The 23,972-nt window shown below is 57.7% G+C and overlaps 1 protein-coding gene across 1 annotated transcript in view; it reads left to right on the top strand.

Annotated features, from left to right (window-relative positions):
• The window catches only part of ASS1 (argininosuccinate synthase 1), a 50,675-nt gene that overhangs the window by 22,556 nt on the left and 4,147 nt on the right, over positions 1–23,972 (top strand). Inside the window, exons 8-14 of the mRNA XM_021691748.1 lie at positions 302–372; positions 931–961; positions 6,131–6,221; positions 9,023–9,107; positions 9,709–9,773; positions 17,604–17,735; positions 22,383–22,539. Coding sequence (XP_021547423.1) covers positions 302–372; positions 931–961; positions 6,131–6,221; positions 9,023–9,107; positions 9,709–9,773; positions 17,604–17,735; positions 22,383–22,539 — 632 coding nt within the window. The remainder of the gene's footprint in view (positions 1–301; positions 373–930; positions 962–6,130; positions 6,222–9,022; positions 9,108–9,708; positions 9,774–17,603; positions 17,736–22,382; positions 22,540–23,972) is intronic.

The raw sequence follows: 23,972 nt of genomic DNA on the forward strand, positions 1-23,972 counted from the left end.
GATTTGGAGAATCTTCTGGAAGGAACCCCAAGGTCAGTATCCACCCCATGACATCTCAGACACACAATCTTGTAGTTTCTGCATGGGCACGTCCAGTAATGGAGTCCTCACTCATTCCCCAGGCAGCCGGGGGTGTGGGGAGAGGAAGGACACCAGGGGGGTGGGGGGGCGGTCTTGACTGCATGAGGACCAGAGTTTGGGGACGTCCACAGCCTTGTAAGAAAACCAAGGCAGCTGGGCCTGACCCTCAGGCCAACTTCAAGCTGCCTCACGCCGGCCCCATGTCACTTCTCACCCACAGCAACACGGAATCCCTATCCCGGTCACCCCCAAGAACCCGTGGAGCATGGACGAGAACCTCATGCACATCAGGTAAGCAAGACGTCCCACCTGTGCGTCCCACCTGTGCGCTGCCCTGCCCCACCTCCGGGAGCATCTGCCTCCGCAGAGCAGATGTAGTAGCCTTGGTGGCGGTCCCCGCCCCCACCCCTCACCCAGCCGCTGCTCGCTCGCTGCAGGGCTCCCAGGGGGCAGGGGGTGAGATAATAGGCACCTGGGCTTGGCTGGGTATCCGGGAGGGCTTCTCATAGGAAGTGACATTTGAGATATAAACTTCAAGGATGAGGAGGGACTGACTGGCCGAGGTGCAGGGGGCAGAATGTGTTTAAAGCAGGGAGAACAGCATGTGTGAAGTCCCCCCCAGATGTGAAGCCCGGGGGCTGTGCCCCAGAAGATGGAGGGTAATGTCCCAGGCTCTTTCTTGCAAACTGCAGCTCCCACAGCCAACTGTGGTGGGCCCAGAATGTTCCAGACAGGGTTGGCAGCAGCTGCTTGGGCAGAGAAAGAAGGGAAGACCAGACTCGTGTTGGGGGGGAGGGTGTCTCTCTGCCCCTCCCCACCTGATCCCCTGTCCTCCCTCTCCCCCTGCAGCTACGAGGCTGGAATCCTGGAGAACCCCAAGGTAATCCGCCCCCCCCAGTCTCCTGTGAACCGGCTGCCCGTCTTTGGTGGTAGCTACTCCGTGCCGATGCTGTCTGATGTGATTGTAGCCTAATTTGAAATTTCACGGGGGCCGGGTGTGGGCCTGGGGCTGAGCCCTGCCTGCGTCCCGATCCTCCCCGCCGGGCCCCCCCTCCGCCTGCCTACTCCATGCTGCTGCATTTTGAGACCCCCCCCCCCGCCCCCACCGCACTCTTTTTCTAATTGCCGCTGGGATGAATAGGGGAAGGAAATATTTCAGGGCAGCATGGAGAGAGTGTGTGATTGTAAGACAATAAAGAAGCAATTAGGCAGATGAGACACTTGTGGGAGGGCCCAGCCTGTGCCCACCAGCTCTCAGGCCGATGCTGCCGCAATGGGGTGGGGTGGGGGGGGTGGCACAGATTAGAGCCTCAGGACCCATTTGTCTGGGTTTGTGCTCCACACCCGCCCGAGGCAGGCCGCCCTGATCCCCTGTCCCCAGCCTCCAAGACTGGCCAGGCTGGGCCTCGGCCCTGTTTGAAGTTTAGGATTTCTCTCCCTGGGGGGTTTCTCTTTGTATCTCCCCCTGCCACCGTGGGAGATGGGGGGTGAGGGGGTGCGGCAGGACGAAATCTATCCTGGGAAGAGAAAAATCTCTTTGTCCCTGAGGGAATGTGTCTCCATTCCCTGGCTCGGCTGGTTTGGGGGTGGGGTGGGCTGCTTGTCTGACGTTAGGGAAGAAGTGTGCTGTTGGGGAGGGGGGTGTGCTTGGGCAGCTGGGCCTGGGGGATCCAAGAAGGCCAGCTGGAGGGGAGGATGCCCTGGTGGTGTTGGTGAGGCTGGGAGAGCTGGAGCCCTGCCCGGGGGTCCTGGGATGGCTCCCGGAGGGACCCGGCCTCCCGGTCAGTGTTGGTGATAATAGAACAACTACCAGCCACTGGTTCTGGGACCAGGCCTCGGTTTAGCATTTTCTTGCCCTACTTTCCTTGGCTCCTGGCAGTATGCGTCCTCATTTTATGGGCAAGGAAACCAAGAAACCAAGGCCCAGAGAAGTGACTCACCTCCAGGGCACCCCATATCTCTCTGGGGAGCTGGCCCTCCTGCCTCTGTGGTTTCGCCCCCTGCCCACCCCCACCCCCACTCCACTCTGCCCCACCGTGTCACTCAAGAGAGCCCGCACCCTTGCCCCCTGGGGCCTGCTGGCCCCATGGGGCTGCTGCCTGCTGGCCACAGGTTTTTCCAGTTCATGCTCTGCTGACCCCACGACACTCAGGCCAACCACCCCTAATTAGCCAGTCAGTCAGCACCAAGGGGGGCGGGGGAGGCTGAGCCTGGCAGACGCAGAGCTGTGCACGGGCAGGCTGTCCCCTCTACCCCCCCTCCAAACAGCCTGTAGAACTCTCACCAGAACTAGGGGAGCAGAGGCACGGCCCCTGGGGCAGTGGTGGGGGTACAGATGGCTCTGTGACCCCCGGGCAGGTCCTTTCCCTCCGGCCTCCTGGCTCATGAGGGCAGTGGATGGATGCGTCAGTGCTAAAGAGTGTCTTTTTAAGGATTCTGCCACCGATCAAGGTGGGAAGGTTGATGCATCAGTCACCCCGAGATAAGAAACAGGGGTCTGCGTCCTGACGCTGCCACTTATTGCTGTGCACTCTTGGGCAAGTTACCCAACCTTCTGAGCCTCTGATTCCTCATGCACACAGTGGGAAACCACAGCACCTCCCTTCTGCAGCATAGAAAGCTCTTGGCCTATCCCTACACCTCAATCTTGGATGGAGCCAGGGGTCCCTCTCTCCCTCCTCAGGCAGGCTAAGATTGTTTGGGGAGGAAGGGGCCAAGATCCTCCCAGGACCCCTCTCCTCTGGCCAGGAAGGCTGGGCTGGGCTGGGTGTGAGAGAGAGGAAACCTCATTCCCACTGAGAAGTGGGGGGTGAGGCTGAGGAACCCAGGGTCTGGCTTTCTGGGCCTGCCCTCCTTTGTCAGGGGGCTCCCCCAGGCTAAACTCCAGGACCCTCCCTTGCATCCCGGGCCTCCCCCTGCATGGTGGGCATCGTCCTCCGGATCCCCGGGATAAGGAGACAGTCGCTAGGGGCCCGGTGCTACCCTCCAGGCAGAGAGAGCTCCTGCGCCCACCCCACCCCACCCCCCCGCCGCCCTGGCCCCCTTGGGAGGAGATGGGGAGACAGAGCTTAAGGGAACCGGTGCCCCCTCCCCCTCTCCAAAAAAAGCCCCGAGACCTGCCGAAGGGAGGGTCTGAAGGCAGATGGTGGAGCCATTTTCTGCCTCCGTGAGGGCTGATTGAAGGGCAATGAGGCAGCTAATGCGAAGAAAGATAGAAATTTACTTGCTTTAACTTCATAGGGCACACAGTGAAAGAGTTCATTCAGTCGCCGGCCCGCCATATCTGATGGATGAATAAACCATTTGCAGCATCGATCATGCCTCTACATCATGGTTTAGTTCATGGGCCATTTGCTTCCAATTTCTCCTTCTCGGCCCTGTTTCATGCTTTCTTTCGTCCTCTCCCCCCCACCCACCCCCCACTTTCTCTCTCTCTTTTTTTCTTCCCTCTTTTCCCTCCCCCCAGAACCCCCCCCAGATGACATTGGAAGTGAGCCCTCCCGCTGGGATGGATAAATAGATGGTATTGATACTCAGCAACAAACTATTTGTCATTTGAACTGGGCTTTTAGGAGGGAGAGTAAAAAGAAGGCAGGCGCCCAGCCACCTCGGAATGCAAAGCAAATGTCACTTTATTTCTATTTAGTTATTTTATTTAATGGGCGCTGTCAGGGTGTCGGAAACCACACCAGCTGCCTCTGGCTTGCACCGTGGAGTGCGGATCGCCCGCCCTGCGCGTCTGCCCACCTCCTCTCTCCTCCCAAGGGCAAGCCATCTCATCCTCCGTTTGGGGCTTCGTGGAGAAGGGTGGCGGGAGAAGGTCAGGCAGCGCAGGTGGAGGTAGGAGGAAGGAGCCGTGGGTGAGGGAGTGGGGACTCTCAGCGCTGGAACCCTGCTTTGAGTTCATCCTGCGCTGGGGGCCGGTAAGGCCCCCCCCTACCCCGGCAGGCGGGGAAAGGGGCCGTGGAGTCACGTTGGACACCCAGAGGCCCAAACCCTTGTTCACTTTGCCTTTTGGCCAAGGATGGTTGGTCATCAGGCCTGTCTGTGCCCAAGGAATACAGTGGTTGGCAGGACCCAGCCGGGCCTGGGGAGCCGGGCATTTCTCCGAAACCACCTGAAGCCTGTCCCCGTCGTTAATGATGCTGACTGTCTCTGGCCAAAGCCCTTGCGCTGAGCAGCCCGTAGATTTCTAAAGCAGCTGGGAAACAGCAGGAGGTGATGGAAAGAGCACAGAACAGGGAGTCCAGAGTGCCCACACAGTGGGGTTCCCACACTGCTGGGGACAGGCAACATGGTTTGGTCAAGCCACTTCTTTGGCCTTGGTTTTCCATCTGGTCCGTGGAGGCTTTGGGCGTAGGGTCCCTAAGGACCCTCTCCCTGTTTGAGTCTGTCTTTGAGGCCAGTTCTAGGTCCTTATTCACACCCCAAAAATGAAACAGATGAAGGGATGCTGCTGGTCCCACGTCACACAGCACTCTGGAGGTGCCGGGTCCACCACAGGCCCGTCTGAGCTCAGGAGTAGAGCTATAGTAGGACCAACCATCGCCCTTGCCCAGGGCTGAGGGGTGCCTAGGGGTGCGAGAACCAGGATGGCTGGTCACCCGGACATAGAGCCAACAAGCAAAGTGACCACAGGTGAGGGATCCAAGGCACTTCTGCAAGCCATCCCTCCTGGGGGCGGGGGGGGCCCTTCTGGGAGGCAGGCACCACCAGGAGTCCGTTCCAGCTGTAGTCCCCACCTGCAGAGCAGGTTACGGCTCGCACCCGTCTTCCCTGGCATTTTCTTGGGTAATGTTCATGTCCAGTAAAAACCATAAAAACCATCTATATGCTTAAGGTGTAAGAAAGTCAAGGGCAGGTATCCTTTCCCCATTTTGCAGGTGAGGAAAACAGGCCCAAGGAAGCAAGGCAACTTGGCCAAGGCCCCGCAGCTGGGGAATTTGACTTTCTGGCTTGGAGGATATTTTCCACCACTCTAAAATCCAGCACATATCTGTGGCCGGCCTCGGGGTTTCCTGCCCTGTGCCGGGTCCCGGCCCGCACAGAACTCACGGTGGAGAATGGGGGAGTCACTCCCCCTCAACTTGTATTTCTTCATCTATAGATAGGGTGACAGCACTTGACCTTCTTACCAAACAGGGCTGCTGAGAACCCAAAAGAAGCTGCAGATGGAAAGTGACACGTGAATGTCCGCAGGGTCTCGAAAGCAAAGATTTAAGAATGGCATGTCCTGGGGTGTCCCAGGTGGAAACAGCTGGGCCCCGAGGTGCCCACAGGAGAGACCGGAGCAGTCAGGCCAAGAGGCCCCCCCCTTTTCCCCTGGGTGGCCAGGGTCCGAGCGCAGCTAGGGGGTGGCGGGGAGCCCAGGGCCTTGGGCTTCGGGAGCCAGGAGGGACTTTGGAGAGCCCCAGGCAGCCAGTGGCCCCCTCTGCCCGCTGCATCAAGACGAGAGGCCCATTTTCCAACACGCCCAAGGAAAAATATACATAAAGGTTGATGTGTTTTCAAATGGGTTTTTGCTTTGCTCTTCTCTTTTCTCCCCGTGAGTATTAACCTCGAGGACCCCGGGGACGGCTCGGCTCGCCAGAGCACCTGCTGGGGTCACGCGCAGTCATTAGCTTTGCGGTCAGTGCAGAATAAACCCCATTTCTCCGCGCCTGGGAGAGCGAGCACCCGCTCCCGGGAAGCCCACTCCTGCCTCGCTCCTCCAAACTCACACTTTTCTTGCCTGACTTGTTCCTCTGCTGCTATTCTACCTCCAGCTGTGGGGGCGTCGAAGAAAAAGATGAGATCAAGTTGAGGGGAAAAATTGTCTGATTTCTCGAGCCCTTTGTTTCCCAGGCCCCTGGCAAGCGAGGCCAGCTCCGGGCTGGGGGCTGGGAAGCCCACGGGTCTGTGCCAGGTGGCGGCAGGTGCCACAGGCCCCTGGTTCTGGGGAAGGGGTGCAGATCTCTGCGGGAGGTGGGGCACAGGGTGTGCGGGGACTGGCGGGGTACGGCTTGGCTCTGGACACCCCATCCTCCAACTTCTTTCTGTCTTTTGTCAGAACCAAGCGCCTCCGGGCCTCTACACGAAGACCCAGGACCCCGCCAAAGCCCCCAACAGCCCTGACATCCTTGAGATCGAGTTCAAGAAAGGTAGGTGCCCATCTGTCAGAACTCGAGGGAGTGGGCTCTTGGAGCCCTGGCTCCTCTCCCCTCTGCCTGGGAGCCTGGGCACGAGCCCATTGCATCCCTCCTGTGTTTCTGGAAGCCAGAGCTCAGGCAGGGGCTTCAGGGGCTCCCAACCACCTCCTTCCCCGGATGGCGTGGTCCATAGAAGCCTCCAGATTTGAGAGGAAAGCATCCTCAGCTGCCCATCACACGGGGTCGTGGGCACCAGGTCTGGAGTGAGAGCATTCCAGTCCCTAAGTGGTCACTTGCCAGTGGCTTTGGGAGTTTGGACAGTCACTCAGCTTTCGTGGGCCTCAGTGTCCTCTTCGGTAAACTGGGGATAGAAGCACCTGCTGCCTGGCATTTTCATGATGTAGAATGTGGTCTGTAAGGGATGCGTCCTGTACAGGATCCTGGCACCAAGGAGGTGCTCAGTAAACGGTGGGTCTTAGAGAGCCGGCCTCAGGGGCCCCTCTGATCCCCCAGCTAACGCCTCAGCTGGTCCTATGCTGTACCCCACCCCTTTACCCCGAACTCAAAACCGCCAGTGCTTTTGCTCCCTTTGGCCGTGGATGGGTATCCTGATCTCCTTATCTTCGCTGCTATCAACAAGACATGTTTGCTGGCCTGGCCCAAGTGCCCAGTCTTGAGCCTGGCACCAGGCACACCTCTTGCCATGGAGGACAGAGGTGAATGCAAGGTGAGCCTGGTGATGAGAGGGGCAGGACCAGGCTCAGAGTAAGGGCTCAGGGCACCCAAGGAGAAGACCTGTCCTGACAGCTACAGAAATCAGGGAGGCTTCCTGGAGGAGGTGGTGCTAGGCAGGAGCTGGAGGATCCAAGAGGGGGCGTGAGGGCATCCCAAGCCTAGACAAGGAGGCTGGACAGTCCATCCACAAGGCGGCTGCCCCGGCTGGACCAGAGCAGAGGGAGAGGGACTCTGCCCCTCCCAGGGCACCTCAGGGACCGAGGATGGGGAAGGGGCAGATCCCTGTCCTCACTCATGCTGGTGTGACCTTGACAACCAACTTCACCCCTCTGGGCCTCAGGCTCACTTGCCCCTAAAATAGGTCGTGGAAATGATGCTCACAGGTGTCAAGTATGGTGTGCAGAGTGAGGTGGGGGCGGGGGGAAACAGAGCTATTAGTGCTTGAATATTCCTGGCCTTTCCCGAGAGCCTGGCCAAGCAAGTGGGCATCTCCATTGCTCCCCCCATCTATTCAAACCCTTGAATTTCACACCACTTGGGGACCAAAGGGCCCATGGGCTGAGGCCCCTGACGGAGCTGGAGCCCCGAGCGCCCACTCTGTCTGACCCGGGCCTGGTCTGCAGGTGCCGGGCATCTTCAGGCGGGATGGCCCCAGGCAGCACCTCCGGCAGGTCCGTCCCCCCCCCCACCCCAGGGGGGGAGCCTGGGTGAAGGTGGGAGGCAGGCAGGAGGCAGTGGGGGTCCCAGACACAAGGCTCTGGCAGCCTTTCCTCCAGAAATAGGGCAGCCCCAAGGGCTGAACCGGAGAAGAAACGTGATCCATTTTAATGATTTGGGGACCGTCTGGAAAAAAAAAAATAGACGGGAGGAGCCGTCCCCGACTACTCCCATTCACCCTCTAGTTAATTTATTTGAAGTTTTAATCTAATTATTAACTATTTTAAAGGCTAAGAGGCTTTCTCCGGCAGCAGCACCAACAATGTCAGCCCCTCTCTGGGGCAGGCCCCGTCCACGGCCATAATAGGACCGGGAGGGAGAGAAAGGGAGAGGGGAGAGGGGGGCAGTGGCGAGAGGGGCTTAAGGTTCATTATTGGGCAGACTTACATTTAATAGCAATTTACAACCAAGTTATAAAACCCCTGGAAATGGGGGTGAAGAATGGCGAGGTGACAGCGCCTTGAGGGAAGCCCCTCCAAGCGGCGCCTGGCTAATAAAGACCCGAAAGCCGCTATTGAGACCTGATTGGCACCCGGTCGCTGGCTACATGGTAATGAGCTGGGCAGATGGGTGGGAGATTATCCGCCAACTTTGAACAGCTTTCCTTTGTCACTGTTACAGCTCTCTTGTTAGCCCCCTAATACATTTATTGCTCATTTCACACCGCTCGAGAAAGTGCCCCTTGCTATTCAAAGTCAACCCTGAACCCACCCACTGCCCCCCCCTCCCTGCCACCCCCCTTGACTCGGCCCTGCCCTCCCCTCCCCGAGCCGAGGCCGCCTCCCTCCTGCCCTCCTGCCACCCGAGACCCGACTTCTCAGAATTCACCGACGCCTCGCCCGCGGGAGCGGGCACCGCTTCCCCCCAGCCATCGGCGGGCTGCGGCGGTCCGGGGGGCGGGGCGGCGGGGGGCGCGGGGGTCCAGCCGGCAGACATGGCAGGGGGCTGCGAGGGCGTGCGTGCGTGCGTGCGTGTGCATGCAGGCGCGCGCACGAGCACGAGCTCCGCCGCACCTCGGACAGGCGGCCTGGGTAGCTGGTGGGACAGAAGGTGCCCCGGCGTAAGACAATGGTGGAGCGTGAAATTCAATTAGTTCAGGGCTGGTTCCAATTTCACAGCCCCTAAATGCAAAAGGGACAGAGAGAATGGGGAGGGTGGGGGGCGCGTTTTTATTGCATTTGCCCTTTCATGCTGGGGGGCGTTCTCGCCCCTTCTCCCCCTCCAGCAGGCCCCAACCTGCACAGGGCTTTTCAAAGAGTCATTTGGAGTCCATATCTGTCAGATCCATTTAAGGCGTTGCGGGCAGAGGGAGAGGGCGGGGTGGCAGCCCGCAGGCCCACTGCCCTCTCCTCCCGCCCTAGGGGTCCCGGTGAAGGTGACCAACGTCAAGGACGGCACCACCCACCGCACGTCCCTGGAGCTCTTCGTGTACCTGAATGAAGTCGCGTGAGTGCCCACAGCCTGGCCCGGCCTCCTGGGAAACCGCCCCCTCGGGCCCTCGCTGTCACAGGCCATTGTGCCTCGCGTCTGGGCCTGAGGCTCAGGGGCTACGGGGGACAGGCAGCCTTGGTGGGGCTCACAGGCACTGGGTCTCCTGGTCTGATGGGAGCCTCTGGTGGCCTTCAGCCTTGGAAGGTTAATACCACCACCACCCACCCCCCCCCCGGGGGTCTACTGCCCCTAGGGACAGTCCAACTAGAGCTTCTGAGCTTTCTGCCAGACCTCAGACCCAGGTAACAGGAAAGATGAGCAGTGGGGAGGGCTGGTGCCCTGCAAGGCCCCAGGACAGAGGCAACAGAAGTTGCCAACTCCCTGTGTGACCCTGGCAATCCTTTCCCTCTCTGGGTCTGTTTCCCCAAGTGTACAGTGGGCAGTTGAAGCAGGTGACCTGGCTCCAAGGTCCTTTGCATCTTGGGTCCTGGGATGGTGCCTGACGCCCTGCGCGTAGGCTCTGGCGTCCTGCAGCTGAGAGCCCAGCCAGGTGGGTGGCGTCTGACTCGATTCCTTGCGGCAGCATGTGGTTCTAAGGGACCCGTTCTCCCCACAGAGGCAAGCACGGCGTTGGCCGCATTGACATCGTGGAGAACCGTTTCATTGGGATGAAGTCCCGAGGTGAGTCTGTTCACCACCCTTGGGGGCGTGTCTCAGCTCCCAGAGACCCCAGAGGCCCCTCAGATTCCCATCCCATTCGGGTGTTGCTACATGGGTGACTTTGGACACGTTCCTTTCCCCACCGGACTCAGTTTCTCCCCTGTGAGGTGGGGACAGTGGGCCCTTTGCCACTGACTCTCAAGGGCATGATGAGAAGCGCTGTCCCAAGAGCGCGAGGAGGAACCTGGGCGTCCAGGAGGGGCTCGGAGGAGAGGGGAGGCCGGGGACAGGCCTGGAGGTCAGGCTGTCCTGTGCCCCGGGCGGGTCGGCCAGGTTTGGAGGCCGACCACGCAGGGCCGATTTCACAGTCATAAAGGCTGCTTTGAGGAGGCGGCCGGCCCGACAGAGCAGGAATCCTGCGGGGGGTGGGCGCTGTGGGCTGTGCTGGTGGTGGGAGCCGGCCAGGGCCTGTCCCAGGGTCCAGCATGGCACAGGCTGGCCGGGGCTCTGCCTCTGTGTGCAGCAGATGTCACCTCCCCTAGGCTGCCAGGCCTGTTGCCGCCTCCAGCTGGGCCGGGAGTGAAAAGAGGTTTGGTCCCCAACCAAGCAGGTGCCTCTATCTTCTCTTACTAACCAGAGCCCTGTGGTTTTCTGTCTGTCCCTCGCCGGGTCATCAGACCACACCCGCCCCTCCCAGACTCAGTTTCCCCAGGGGGATCTCCTATCCAGAGAGCTGATGGCCACCAGATTTAGCGCCCTTAGAATAGGGTGCTGGTCCGGGCGACAGGAAGCGCGGGTTCTCACTTACCTGACTTGTCACCTCTGGGCCCCATTTCCCCAAGTGTGATGTGGTGGGCCCCGGGGTGGAGGTCAGATCCTTCCAGCTCTGACCTGTTTGGATTTGTCTCAAAAGGTGTGGGGCCACTTTGCCTCTTTCCTGTGATTTTTCTTGTTCTTTTCCTCCTCAACACAGCTACTATGACGAGAAGCAACCTAATTGAAACTCTTGGGGAAGGCCTTGTCAGAACAATATAACTAATTAGCTGCTCCCTTTTGTCCTGGCTTACACCTTTGCCTCTTACCTGTATTAACATCTGATTAAATGTTCCTTTGTCTCAGTCTGCCCTTGGGAGACAACACAATGTAAATCATGCAAGGCGGGCCAAGGGGGGACCTTGGGGAACCAAGCCACAGACCAGCACCCTCATTTTACAGAAGGGGAAACCGAGGCCGGGACTGATGCCCAGACTCCCAGAGGCACAGAGTGGAGGCTAAGAGCTAGAACTCTGGGGTGGGGTAGATTCAGTTCCAGCCCATGTTTGATAGTGGGGTCTGGTGCAGGGGATGTGCCCCATAAATGGCAGCGGCCCCAGGGGCAGGCTGAAAGGTCAGAGGCAGGCTGTGCCATCTGGGAGCTCAGTGTGGCTCAGAAGTGTCTTCGGTGGCACCTGCTGGCTGCCCTTCCCGCGCCATCACTGATTGCGGATAGTTATTACCAACCGACCAGGATTGGCACTTGTGGTGAAAATGAATTGCCTTCCAAGGTAAGGACCGGCCTGAGGTCACTCCTTGAAATGCCATCCTGCTGGGTAGGGAGGGTCAAGTAAACATGAACTGAAGGGGGTGGTGATAAAGGCCTGAACGAGGTTATGCCAAGAAGGCTTCCTGGAGGATGTGACAGGAGACTAGGCTTCAGCTGGTAGATGTGGAATAAAGAGGGTGGAGCAGGAACAGTCTGGGAGATTAGGAGAGAAGGTAGGGGGCACCCCAGGTGGCCCGTTAGGTCTGATGGGGGCTGGGCCCCTGGAGCCAGAGGGAGGCACATGTAGAGAGTCTGGGCTCCAGTGGCAGATGTGAGCCCCCGTCTTGGCCCCATCACCACTAGAAAAGCAACTTAGCCTCCTAGAGCCTCAGCTTCTTCATCTGTGGAATGGGTTGTTGTGTGGACCAAATACAGAGAGCTCTGGATGATAGACTACTACCTTTTCCCCAGAACTGGGGGGGCATCATCACCCCTGAAGTTCAGAGCCTTGAGATTAGCAGTCAGCTCTGACCCCCTTGGCTTCTAACCCATGGTTCCTGGAGCACGGCCTTCACGGTGCCCAGGTACTCTGTGTGTACCTGCGGGGGCTGTCCCTACATGCATGGAATTTAGCCAGAGGGTTGTACAGTCTTTGGGGAAGACAATCAGGATTCAGACTCCCAAGAACTTGCTGTGTGACCTTAGCACGTTGCTTTCCGTCTCTGTGGCTCCGACTATCAAAGGTGGCGCGAGACTAGGTGATCTTCCCTCTGGAAGTTGTAATTTGCCTGTTTTCTTACTTGGGTCAGAGGGGTGAGAGAGGAAGGTTGCTTCATGATTTTAGGGTGGTGTCCTGTTTTTATGTCTCCGCTCCGAGTAATTCGTCGTGAGGAAGAATGAGCAGGGGCAGTAAATGAGGGTGTTGGGGATGTCCACACACCACGGTTGTTATTAAGTCTACAGTAATGGGAGAAGCTATTAATTGTCAATGATATTGAGGGCAGATCAGGAAGACGCTATTGTCCGTACCTCTGTGTACAAGGGGAAAATGTCATTTGTATTGATTTTACAAAGCTCATAATTGAAATTCGTTAAAGGGCTTGTTTTTTTGGGGGGGCGGGGAGCAGGGGGGAGTTGGGTAGGGAGTTGGGCAGTGTTAGTGCCCTGAGTCTGGGGTGGTCATGGGGTCAGAGGGGCAGGGGGCTGGGGAAGCTGCAGATGGAGTAGCTTTTGCTGTATTGTGGCTGTTCACATCGTCATTATCACATTATCTTTTTAACTCTGGAGGGGGGCTAATTAAGTGAAGTAAATGAAATCAGTGGGGAGGAGAAGGGGGGGCAGGGCAGGCAGGAGGGAAGCGGGGAAGGAGCCAGCGCCTGTCCTTCTGCTCACCTTCTCCCTCCTTCTCTAGCCAGCTTGGCTTTCTCCTTAGCTCCCAGCCCCGTCCCTGCCGGTCTCACCTCTGCCTGCCGCTGCCTCTTCCCTCGGCGGACTCCCTCCCCCTCCTCCTCATTGCCTGCTTCTCCTCTTCCCTCCCTGTCCCTCTCTCCTCCACCCTTCCCATCTGTCTCCCACTCTCCCGTCCTATCTCACTTCCTCCTGACTCCTCCACTTTCTGGCTAAGAAGAAGCAAGGGCTGCCTGCCCATTTACCCACCTGCCTGCCCACCTGTCCAGGCCTCCCAGAGGCTCTGCTCAGATGGAATGTTCCAGATGGAGAGTAGAGGGAGAGCTATGAAACAAAGATGTCTGTACCCCCAGAGGCCCACCCTGATCCCAGGGCTGGGGCCTGCAGGGCACCAGGAACATGGAGGATGGCTAGAGACCCACCATGACTTGCCTCCCCATCACCATGGCAAGCGCCTCCATCCTTGGCCCTAGTACCCAAGAGGGGAGCCCTTGGGCTCCAGCCAACCTCCCTTCTCCGGGCCTTTCCAGATATCTCCCTCTGGATACTGCTTTCCCAAAGGACCAGAGCCTCTGGTCCAGCTGCCCTAACGCCCACCCCACCCCGACCCAGACCCCAGCGGATTGGCAGATCCCACTCCGTTCTGCCAAATCATACCATCCGGTTAACCCGGCAGCCTCAGGAACAGAGGAGACGGATTTAAGCTGCAGCAATGTTTTGGTCCCCACCTCTTCCTCCTTGGTCCACTCACCCCCCCACCCCCCAACTCCTTGCCCTTTTCCCCATCCCCCCCTTGGCAGTAATTATGGTGTGATTGAAGCTGCTCTGCAGAGAACCACTGACACCTCTGTCTTTTTCCTGTAAACACGGGGAGATGAAAATAGACGCTCGGAGCCGCTGTGCATGTCACTATGAAGATGTCTGTTGTCTCTTCCACCGCGACAGCGAGACTCACCTGTCATCTCCTCCTCCTTTTTGTGCGGTGGTTTGTATGCCGACTGTCAAAAGCCCCAAATCCATAGTCTTTTAGCATCAGGTTTCTGTCACTGTTTTTTTTTTTTTAAGTCATTTTTTTTTCCCCAGAAGGAATACACAGAAATCATCTGTACCCCCTACCCCTGTGGGGAGGAGAGGGGGGATTTTTTATGCTCACACGCACGCACGCACACACACACACACACACACACACACACACACACGACAGCAACGACCTGAAAACAGATTTTTGATCAGTCACAATTAACTTGAACACCTAAGAAAAGGAGCAGGAACATTAATTGTGCAATGTGTTTGAGGGCTGTGGCTTTTCTTCTAGCCCTCGGCGCCTCCTGCGGCCGTCTGGGAGGGTTGGCGGCCATGAGGCTGGTTCTTAGTGCTCAGGGGCGGGCAGCTCTGCCCACCAGACGCTCCCTGCTCCTTTCCTGGGGATCTGCTAGCGTGGGCCAGCAGCGGGTGGCACTTGGGCAGGTCGTGGCTCTTGCTGGCTGGAAAGTATAGGGTCCTCCTGGCACTCTGCACACAACCATTGTTGTTCCTCCTCTGGGCTGCTGGGAAGTGATGCTGTGGAGCTGGCCCCGATCTTCTAAAGAGACAAAGCCATCAGCATGCCCACCACATGGGGGTGACAGTGTGTCCAGGTACTTACCATCCAGGCAGGTCTCAGTGGAAGTGAGAATGAAGAGCACTTTGCCTGGGGCTCAGAAGGTGACTGAGGTAGGCCAAGGTCACACAGCAAAGCTGACCTGGGAACTCTGTGAAGGTGTCTGTTCCATGAGACTTCTGGTCCCCAGCCTCAGCCCTGCAAATACAGCTTGGACTGTGCCCCGTGCCTGGCCCAGCCGAAGACAGAAAAGCAAGGGGTCAGATTCCCTGGGAGCTGAAAGCAGGAGGGCTCCACTCTCGGAGACTGTGCCAATATACGGAGAGCCTTGGAAAGCTTCGGGGTTTTTCCGAAATGTAGCAAAACTAATCATTAGAAGGCCTGTCTCCAATTCGCTAAATAGCAAGCTCTCAGTATGTGCCAGGGTGAAAGACCAGTAAGTTTCTGTCCGTGTGTCTTGCTTTAGGTAGCTCTGGGGAATTCCTGCACTCCCGGCGATGAAGTCTCTAGGAGAGTTGAAACTGGCCCTCTAACGTGGTGGTCACGTCTGCCGTGCTGGAGGCAGACATTTCTAAATGTTCTGCAAACGTCTTTGTAAACAGATGGCTGAACCACTGGGCCTTCCTCTGTGGCCCGGGGCCATCAGGAGCCACTTGTTTGTGGCCCCTTACTGCCCCCCTAGGAGGAGCCCTGACTTCTGTGCTGAGTTTTTGCAGGTTTTCCATGACTCCCCGTTTTCATGCTCTTGGCTTTTCTCAGCCATCCATCCATCTCCGCCTCCAACAGCCTTTCTGGTTTGGGGCTCCCAGCCGCTCGGTAGAAACGGATGGTCGAGCCTGTTTGAACTGTTTTTGCAATAGAGACAAGGAGACTGAGCAGGGCCTGAACAACACCCTGGGACTCCAGGGCTCCAGGGCTTGGGGCTGGTGCATGAACTTGGGACATTGGTGTTTTTCCTGCTGGGGAGGCCATTTGCTCCCAGGAGGTCACAACTGGATCAGGACGGCAGAATTGCCCAAGAGCCACACTAGCGAAATGGGACAGGCTCTTTCGTGGCACGTTGTAATTATATCAGCACCTGGTCTCCAGGTGGGGCTTTGACAAGTATGTCCCCCCCCCCCACACCTCCGAGACCAGGATATCAGGGGGCTGCAATAAGAGACTCACCTCCTAGAGAGGCTCTTTTTTGCTTGGGAACACCTCGGAGCCAGGGTGAGAGCCCAGGCTTTTCTTCCTCGGCCACAGCCACGGCTCCCCAGATTTGCATTCCTTTCCATGCCCTGGTAAGCACAGGATCACTTTGCCAAAGGACCTGAGGAGCAACCTGGAGCAGAGAAGGGAGATCCAGATGCTGCTCCCATTGACCTTGGGCAAGTCACTTCCTTCCCGGGGCTTCAGTCTGCCCATCTGTAAAAGTAATGTTGGGCCACACTGGCATTTTAAGGACTTCTTGGTGGAGCCCGGGGTCTGCAGAGGGGCCTCTGCTCCCCCCAGTGGGGTCTGGGCTCTCTCTTCTATATGCTGGGCTTTTGCCAAAGACTGAATAATGGGTTTGCAGCTCAAAATTAGAAGAACCGGGCACCAATGGTCTGAAAGGGCCTCTCCTGGCAGCTGACATTTTTCCGATTCTCAGAGTGAAAGATCGAAGACTAGAAGGTTCTTTAGAGGGGGACATTTATGACTAGTGACAGCACCCTCAGCCACGCCTGTGGTGCCTTTGGGCTCCAAGTTCGAAAACAATCTCCTTTTTGATTTTGGGGGGTCGGGGGGAGGCCAGTGGTTAAAAACATTTTTTAAGTGGTGGAGAAACCTACATGACATTTACCGTTTTAACCATTTTGAAGCCGACAGCTGAGGAGCAGTAAAGAACGTTCACACTTGTGCAGCCATCATCCCCATCCACCTCCGGAATTCTGTCTTCCCAAACTGAGAGCACCCCCTGTAGCCCGCCCCCCAAACAACAACCTCCCTCTGCCCCCTCCTCCCCGCCCCCCGCACCCACCATCCCGCGTCCGCTCTCTGTTCTCCAGGTACATCCTCGCTGTAGCAGGTGTTGAGAATCCCTCCCTCTTCAAGGCCGAATAATATTCCACCGTGTGTATATGCCACATTTTGTTTATCCCTTCAGCCGGCGACGGGCATTGTGGTGGCCTCCGCCTTTCGGCTGTTGTGAATAGTGCTGCCAAGAACGCGGGCGCACAGATCCTTTCTGATTTTTAAAGCAGCCAGTGTGGAAGGACGGTGGTAAATGTTCGGGATCCCTTTAAATGTGCCCCCTCAACCTGTAACGTTACATGGTGGGAAGAAAGGAAGCTTTCAGAGTCGCGTTGGTGGGAGGGGGTCCGTTCTTGCTGCTTCCCCAGGGCAGGTGTGCCTGTGGTCAGCTCAGCGTGCTCCCTGGACATGCCGCGTGCGCATGGGCAGTCCTGCCTCCTGGGGCCTCCTGTCCTCAAATCCAGTGTGGGACTCCTAATCAGACCTCCCTCCCAGCCAGGACCATGCTCAGCTCAGGGGCAGTCCCCCCGGTGTCACTTTGGAGACCCTTGGCTCCAAGCAAGTTGTTTAGGTGGTGGAGACACGGGGCCTGAGGTCATCGGGAGGGGGCTCGAGCAAGGCCACCTTCCCACGACCTTCTGGGTTTGGGCCCCATCGCCAGCTGACCCATGGGGCAGCAGATAGCACCAGTCAGGGACTCTGCACCTCGATCCAGGTCCCAGCTCCACACTGGGCACGTTCTGTCTGCTCCCGGGCTCGGTTTCCCCACCTGCACGTGGGGTCGGTGCGGGAGACTGCCAAGCCCTCCGCCGCCACAGAGATCAGGCTGTATGTGCAGAGACGTGGCCGGCGAGGGAGCCTCAGGCTGAAGGTGGCATGCGTGTGTGCACACGTGTGTGCAAGTGTGTGCACAGCTGTCCCCTCCCCTGGCTCCCCAGTGGAAGGGAGGAAGGGATATTTGGGGCCCTGGGCTCCACCGTAGTTGGTTTAATTACAGGTTTTCAGCCGTGGGCCGGTGGGCACGCGTTGGGAAGGAGGGGGGAGCCGCTCCGAAACCCTGTCATTTTCCAACGTCTGAGGGCCTCTTCAAAGGGGGGCATCCAGACATTTTCTCCACAAGCCGCAGAGTGGACTGTCGTGGCCCCAGCATGAGCATAATGACAGGCGCATTTTGCAACAAGCTGGGAGTGAATGGGTCCGACCGGCTTGTCTCCTGTCAGACGAGCCATTATTATTATTTTTTTTTTTTTTGTCATTTGCTGACAGTTTGGGTTTCATGCGTTTCTCTCTTTTTTCTCCTTTTCCCCCTGCCTGGAAAAATGGCTAGGTATCTACGAGACCCCAGCAGGGACGATCCTTTACCACGCTCATTTAGACATCGAGGCCTTCACCATGGATCGCGAAGTGCGCAAAATCAAACAGGGCCTGGGCCTGAAATTCGCCGAGCTGGTGTACACGGGTGCGTAGACCCCCCTCCCGAAGCGAACAGCGCCCTCCTCCAGTCCTGCCCCACCCACCACCATCCTCAGGAGGGCCTGAAAGAGGCAGGGTGACGGGGGTCGAGCGAGGGCAGGGGACAAAGCGAGGGGGTGGGGGGTGCCGACACCTGCCTTGTTCACGGGGTGTTGAGGGACCCCCCCAAGATGGCCAGCTGCCTCCGCACCTGGGATTTGCACAACTTCGGTAGTGTCATCCCTAGGGTGGCCGGCTTCTACCCAGCACGTGCCAGGTGGGGACACGAGCCATCCCGGGGGCTCCTCCCAGCGTCCCAAGGAGAGGTGCAGCCAGCTCCTCCTACAGATGAGGAAACAGAGTCTCAGGGCAAAAGGGCCTTGTACAAAGTTACACAACCGGAAGTGGCCTAGCTGGGTTTGACCCCAGGCCAGGCTGTGACCAGGCAGAACCTGGAGCTGCCACAAGCAAGGGAAAGTCTGCCTTGACCAAGAACTTGGCCCCAGGCCTGGGCATTGCCCGAGCCAGAGGGAGCCCGTGCACGGGATGACATTAGCACATGGTATGGGGGGCGGGCGGGGGGCCACGTTCCAGGTGAGACTCGGTGCCTTATCTGTCACAGAGCTGGAATCCAGGCCTCCTGACTGCAATCCCATCCCTCACACCGTGTAACAGGGGTCCCCAGATCCAGCCCATGGCCCGATTCTGTTCAGCCCATGAGTGAAGCCTAGTTTTTTACACATTTTTGAAATGGTTGGGGAAAAAAAAACTGTTTATTAATACTATTTCACGTCCCCTGAGAATTCTAGGAAATTCAAATTCCAGTGCCCATAAATGGTATTCGGGCACGGCCACGTGCACTGGCTTACATGTTGTCTGTGGTCACTTCCGAGTGCCAGGGCAGGGTTGAGTCATCTGTGAGAGAGAGCACGTGACCTGCAGAGCCTAAAATATTTACTAACTGGCCCTTTCCTGAAAATGTTTGCTGACCCTGCTCTATAACGTGAGAAGGTACATCAAACGGTCCCTCTGAGCTGTGGTCGGGGACAGGCTGCCGCCCTAGGCGGGGTTGACAACTGCGGGGGCCTGGACATCAGGGGGACCCGGCAAAGTGCATATTAATAATCCGTACCTGGGATAAGCCTCCACTGCCCTCGCCTCATCCCCTCCTCCTCCCCTCAGAGGTTTTATTCCCTTTGAAAGCTCCAAATCACTGTAACTCATCTCGGGATTTCAAGGGGACTCGGTGGTTATTGGCTGGGTGATTTCTCCCTCCCATTGTATCTGGCAGCTTTGAAGCTGGGATCCCCCCCCTCCCCCCCAGGTACAGACAGGTGTTTAAATACCATTGTCTCCTGCAGGCTCTCTTGCTCAGCGGGGTTTCAGCAGAAAGGTGGATTCTGGTTACAGAGTAGGAGAGTCATTAAGCCTGGCAGGCCCATAGGGGAGAGCACCTGGCCCGGGCTGCTAGCTCAGAGGCTCCTCTAGGGAGGCCGAGTTGGGGCAGGCTGCCAGCTGCCCTCCCCTCCCACGATAGAGGGGCCTCCACCTCTCTTGCTGCAGGAGCCTGAGCTGGGCAGTTGAGGGTATTACCTAATCTTAGCTGCACCAAGGTGAAGAAACTGAGCCCCAGGCAGGCCAGGACACAGAACAAGCTTTCACAGCTGATGAGTGGGGTCTTTGAGCCCAGGACAGGCCGGCTTCAGAGGCCAAGTGCTCGGCCACTCCAGCAGATCCAGGGTGGGCGGGAAGGTGGGCTGGGGCCCTTAGGAAAGGGAGATCAAGGGGTCCCTCGGTGTCTGGGGCACAGCTTGGCCCGCAGGCCAAGGGCCTCTACACCTGACTGCTGGGGTGGAATCATTATTCTGTTAACTCACCGAGCCCTCCAAATCCCCAAATGAAGTACAGTGATTAGGAGGTTTCAAAGGATTATTGACACTCGCCTTCCCAGGTGCCCCTGATGTCATCAGGCCCCTGTAGATGTCACCTTGGCCTCGGGCAGCAACTCGGAGGGGCTCTTTGATGTGATTTCTCATGTTAGGGAGACATGAACATTACAGAGCGGTTTAAGCAAGTTACTGAACCTCCCTGTGCCTCGGTTTCCTCATCTGAAGGGTGGGGATCATAAATGTACGTGTCACATAATGACGACTAATTACATAAACACTTGTAAAGCATCTAGAGCACAGAAGAGTGCGATTTCAGCGTGGGTCGATAAACTACAAATGCCTGGCGTGGTTTCCGTAGAGTCAGGGACCTGGGGCCTTGCCTCCGGCTGGATTTATGACCTTGAGTAGGTCTGTTTACCCTGAGCCTCAGTTTCCCCTCCTGTAAAATAAAGGGCACCAGGCCAGGTCTCTTCCTGCCACACTGCTGTGATACAGGGCTTCCTCAGAAACACAGATAGGGAGACTGAGGCACAAGGAAGCCCTTCTACCTCAGCCCCACTGCTAGATGCCCTGTCTATCATCCTCTCCTCACCCCATCCCCAAGTTTCCCTGTGGGACTCAGCCCACAAGGGCATCCTGGCAGGACCCCAGCTTCGGGACCCCTCCCTCTCCTTTAGGGCACAGAGCTCACCTCCTCTCCCTCGCCTGTTTCTTCAGCAGGAGAACGGGTAAGATGCCCAGCTCATACAGGGGGCTGTCGTCCCGATTAGCATAGTGCGTGGCCCAGCCCCAGACCTGAGATACCCATGCAGCACGCCAGGCTCACTGTCCCTCGCCCCAGGCTGGGCCTGCTGGGAAAAGAAATCTGAGTGCAAGATCCCCATGCGGGGGAGGTAGGAGATCCTGAGATAAAGCGCAGGCCAGGTGCTCCCACGTGGGTTTCTGCCCCCACCCCAATCTCTGGCTCCATCTCCTCCCTGTCTTCCAGCCTGAGAGCTTAATGGTCTAATTATCCTGACTTAGCAAGAGGGCCAAGCCACTGAGGCATGGCCGGTGGGGGGTGGGGAGGGGGGCATCAGTGTCCCCTCCCGTGGGGGTCAGGAACACTTTTCAGGATCTCACTGTGGCTGGGGATACCTCTCTGGGTGCCTGTCTCCCTGTGTACAGGGAGGGCTGGTGGAGGCCATATTCAGATCTCGAATTTAAAATGCTTAGTGCTCGGCCTGCATCCCATCAGGGAATCCATACACCCCCCTGGAGAGTGGTAATATCTCACTGTGCAAGTGAGGAACTCAGGTACAAAGTGGGTATGTTGCCTGTCAGTGTGGAGCAGGATGCAAGCCCAAATGACAGGTGGCCGGAGGGTGGCCCTGTCTCTTCTCTCCCTGCCCGGCCCTCCCTGACCTCTGCAAGCCACTGGACCCCATCCCAGAGAAGGCCTGCTCCCCTTTCCCACGGAGAGCCTCAGCAGGTGCCCCTGGAGGCCCAGCCTCCAACAAAAGCCACAGACCCGGGGCTGACCTGGCCCTTTATCAGGGCAGGAGATCGCGCACCATCTGGCCCCACAGCTGCCCAGGTGGGCTCACCTTCCCGGCTCCGTTTCAGGGAAACCCTACCCCTTGAGCTGTCCCTCCCCCAACCCTGGCCACAGCCCGCCTGCCCTCCACAGAGACTAGAGAGGAGATGGCTGTCTGCACGTCTGAGCCTGTTGGTGGTGCCAAGGTACTAGCCCCGGGGCAGCCTGGGAACTGAGCACACAGCCTTCCCTGGCCTGAGGCCTCTGGGGGACAGAGTGGGGTTGAAGAGGGGTGGGTAGCACATTTCCCAGGCACCTTGTATACTGATGGATGTTCCATCCACAGACAGGAAAACTCCCAGATTATCATATGAGGCAGAGCTGTTCTACTGTAGGTCCGGCCCCAGGCCCCTCACTGCAGCCTGTGTGTGATCTTGGAGAAACCTCAACTTCCCCGGGCCTTACTTGCTCACTCAGAAAAGAGAGAGGTGAAGAGAGTTTTTCTCACAGGCTGTTTCTGACGATTCAAAGAGCTTAGCCTGTGCTTCATACATACAAATATTTGCATAGGAAAATATTAGCAGCATGTAGACAGTTTACTGATGTCTGAGATGGGGCGGGGGACGGGGGCCTCTTCCTGGCTCCTGGCCGGGACGCCAGCATGTGGACACCCGGGGCCTCCACACGCAATAAGCCCACTGGTCCTGGGAGGGGGTGCTGTGTCATTCCCACTCAGTAGATGGGGAATCAGAGGCACAGAGTGGTGAAGGCCACAAGCACATGGTCTTTCTGACTCCGAGCCACTACCCAGCTGCCCCTGCTGGGTGCTCCTGTCGCTCAGCCCAGGCTCACACTTGTCTGAGTCTTACCTGAGGTCTCCTGCCCCACAGCTGTCTGCCATCCTCAGGAGACTGAGCTCCCTGTGGGCAAGGGACAGCGTCCCTTCCCGGCAGTGTTCCCAGGGCCTGGCCCATTGCGCTGAATATCTGGCATGAGGCAGAGGGTTAGCTCCCCTCCTCTTGATCCTTGGGAGGTGACTGTTTGCTAGGGCAGGGAGGGCCCCTCCCTACCCACAAGAGACCTGCAAGATCACAGGACAGGGATGCGGGCTCCTTGAGGCAGCTGATGCAAGACCCTCCCCCAAGGTCCGCCATGATGGACTGCGGCTCGGGGTTCCCTCCCTATACTCCCAATCCTAGGCCCCAGCACAGTGGGCCTCCCTAGCGCCCTCACTGTTTCCTCCCTACAGGTTTCTGGCACAGCCCAGAGTGTGAATTTGTCCGCCACTGCATCGCCAAGTCCCAGGAGCGCGTGGAAGGGAAAGTACAGGTGTCTGTCTTCAAGGGCCAGGTGTACATCCTCGGCCGGGAGTCCCCGCTGTCCCTCTACAACGAGGAGCTGGTGAGGTAGGTGCCCCCACACTGGCCCCCCGGCTGGGGAGCAGACCCTCATGGCCACTGTCCCTTCTGACCAGCTTTCTCAACAAAGATGCGCCTAAGCATGTATGGGGCAGGGGAGGAGACAGTCGTGAAGAGAACCGACGCTACCTCTACCCCCGTGGACCTTCCAAAGGCACCAATCAAATGATCACCTGAACGTAGAATTAGGCAAGTGTCGGGCCGTGAGGAAGTGCAGGATAGTCTGGCTGGGTATAGTAATGGGTATGGAGAAACTTCCCTGAGGAAGGCACCTTTGAGCTGGCCTCCAAAGGACAGGAGCTAACCAGGTGGAGAGGGAGCAGCGAAGTTTCCAGGGACACGGTCACGGGCAGAGGTTCTGGGCCTTGGAAGAGTCCAGAACATTCCAGGCACTCCAAGAACACCGGGAGCCAGGGGCCAGAGCGTGAGGGTCCCGGAGCCAGATCTTAAAGGGAAGGAGCCATCAGACCTTTTTCTTTCAAGGGTCCTTCTGGCTGCTCTGGAGAGTAGATTTGGGTGAGATGAGATTGAGACAAACAGAAGGATTTGACAAGTGGTTAAGACGTTAAGAATGGAAGGGGCTTGGATGTGGAGGGAGATGAAGAGGCATAGAATTGCCTGGCATGAGCAGCTGGGCACACGTGGGTGGCAATTCTTGAATTGAGGGGATTCTTGAAGGAAGATCCTACATATGGGCTCAGACACCTTGAGGGTGAGCCATCTTGGAGACAGACCCGGAGAGTATCCGGTCAGCCCTTGGACACAAGAGACTAGAATTGAGGAGGAAGTGGGTGGAAGATGAGGCGGAGTGGCAGACATCTCGAGGTTTTGCGAGGCCAGGAGGAAACTGGCCGGGGAGGGGAGGGTCAGAGTGAGCCGGGGCGGGAGACAGGGAGGGGCGTTGAGGCCACGCCGAGGGTGCTGCCACGGCCCCAGGACAGGCCGCCGCGCCCTGGCGGGCTGGGTCAGAGGCAGCCTCGACTCTTGAGCTGCACCTAAACTTGTGCATGAGACTGTGGCCTCCATGGAGGATCAAGGCTTCCCCTTTGGAGGTCACTTGGCCACACAAGAGGTGGGGACCGACAGCCCCACCTGACTCAAGTCCCAGGCCCAGCTTAGCCCCGGCAGAGGCCTGTTGGGAATTAGCGTGCGAGTTTTGTTTGGCGGTCAATATTATTTCCCTCTTTCCCGTCTCCTCGCCGCGTTGAGCTTCTCCCCCCTTCCATCTTTCTAAACACTTTATAAGCCATAAATATAACCGAATCAGTTTAGATCAGTCGGGGTAAATGTCAAATTATCTTCTCTCTTTCTCTCTCTGGCTCTTTCTTCCCTCCCCCTCCGAATCAGCAGCCTCTAATAATCTGCCCAACCCTTCATTAAACCTTACAGCCTCACTCAGGGAGATTAAATGAAGAAAGTAA

The sequence above is a fragment of the Neomonachus schauinslandi genome, chromosome 13 (genome assembly GCF_002201575.2).
Source record: "Neomonachus schauinslandi chromosome 13, ASM220157v2, whole genome shotgun sequence".
Lineage (NCBI taxonomy): Eukaryota > Metazoa > Chordata > Mammalia > Carnivora > Phocidae > Neomonachus > Neomonachus schauinslandi.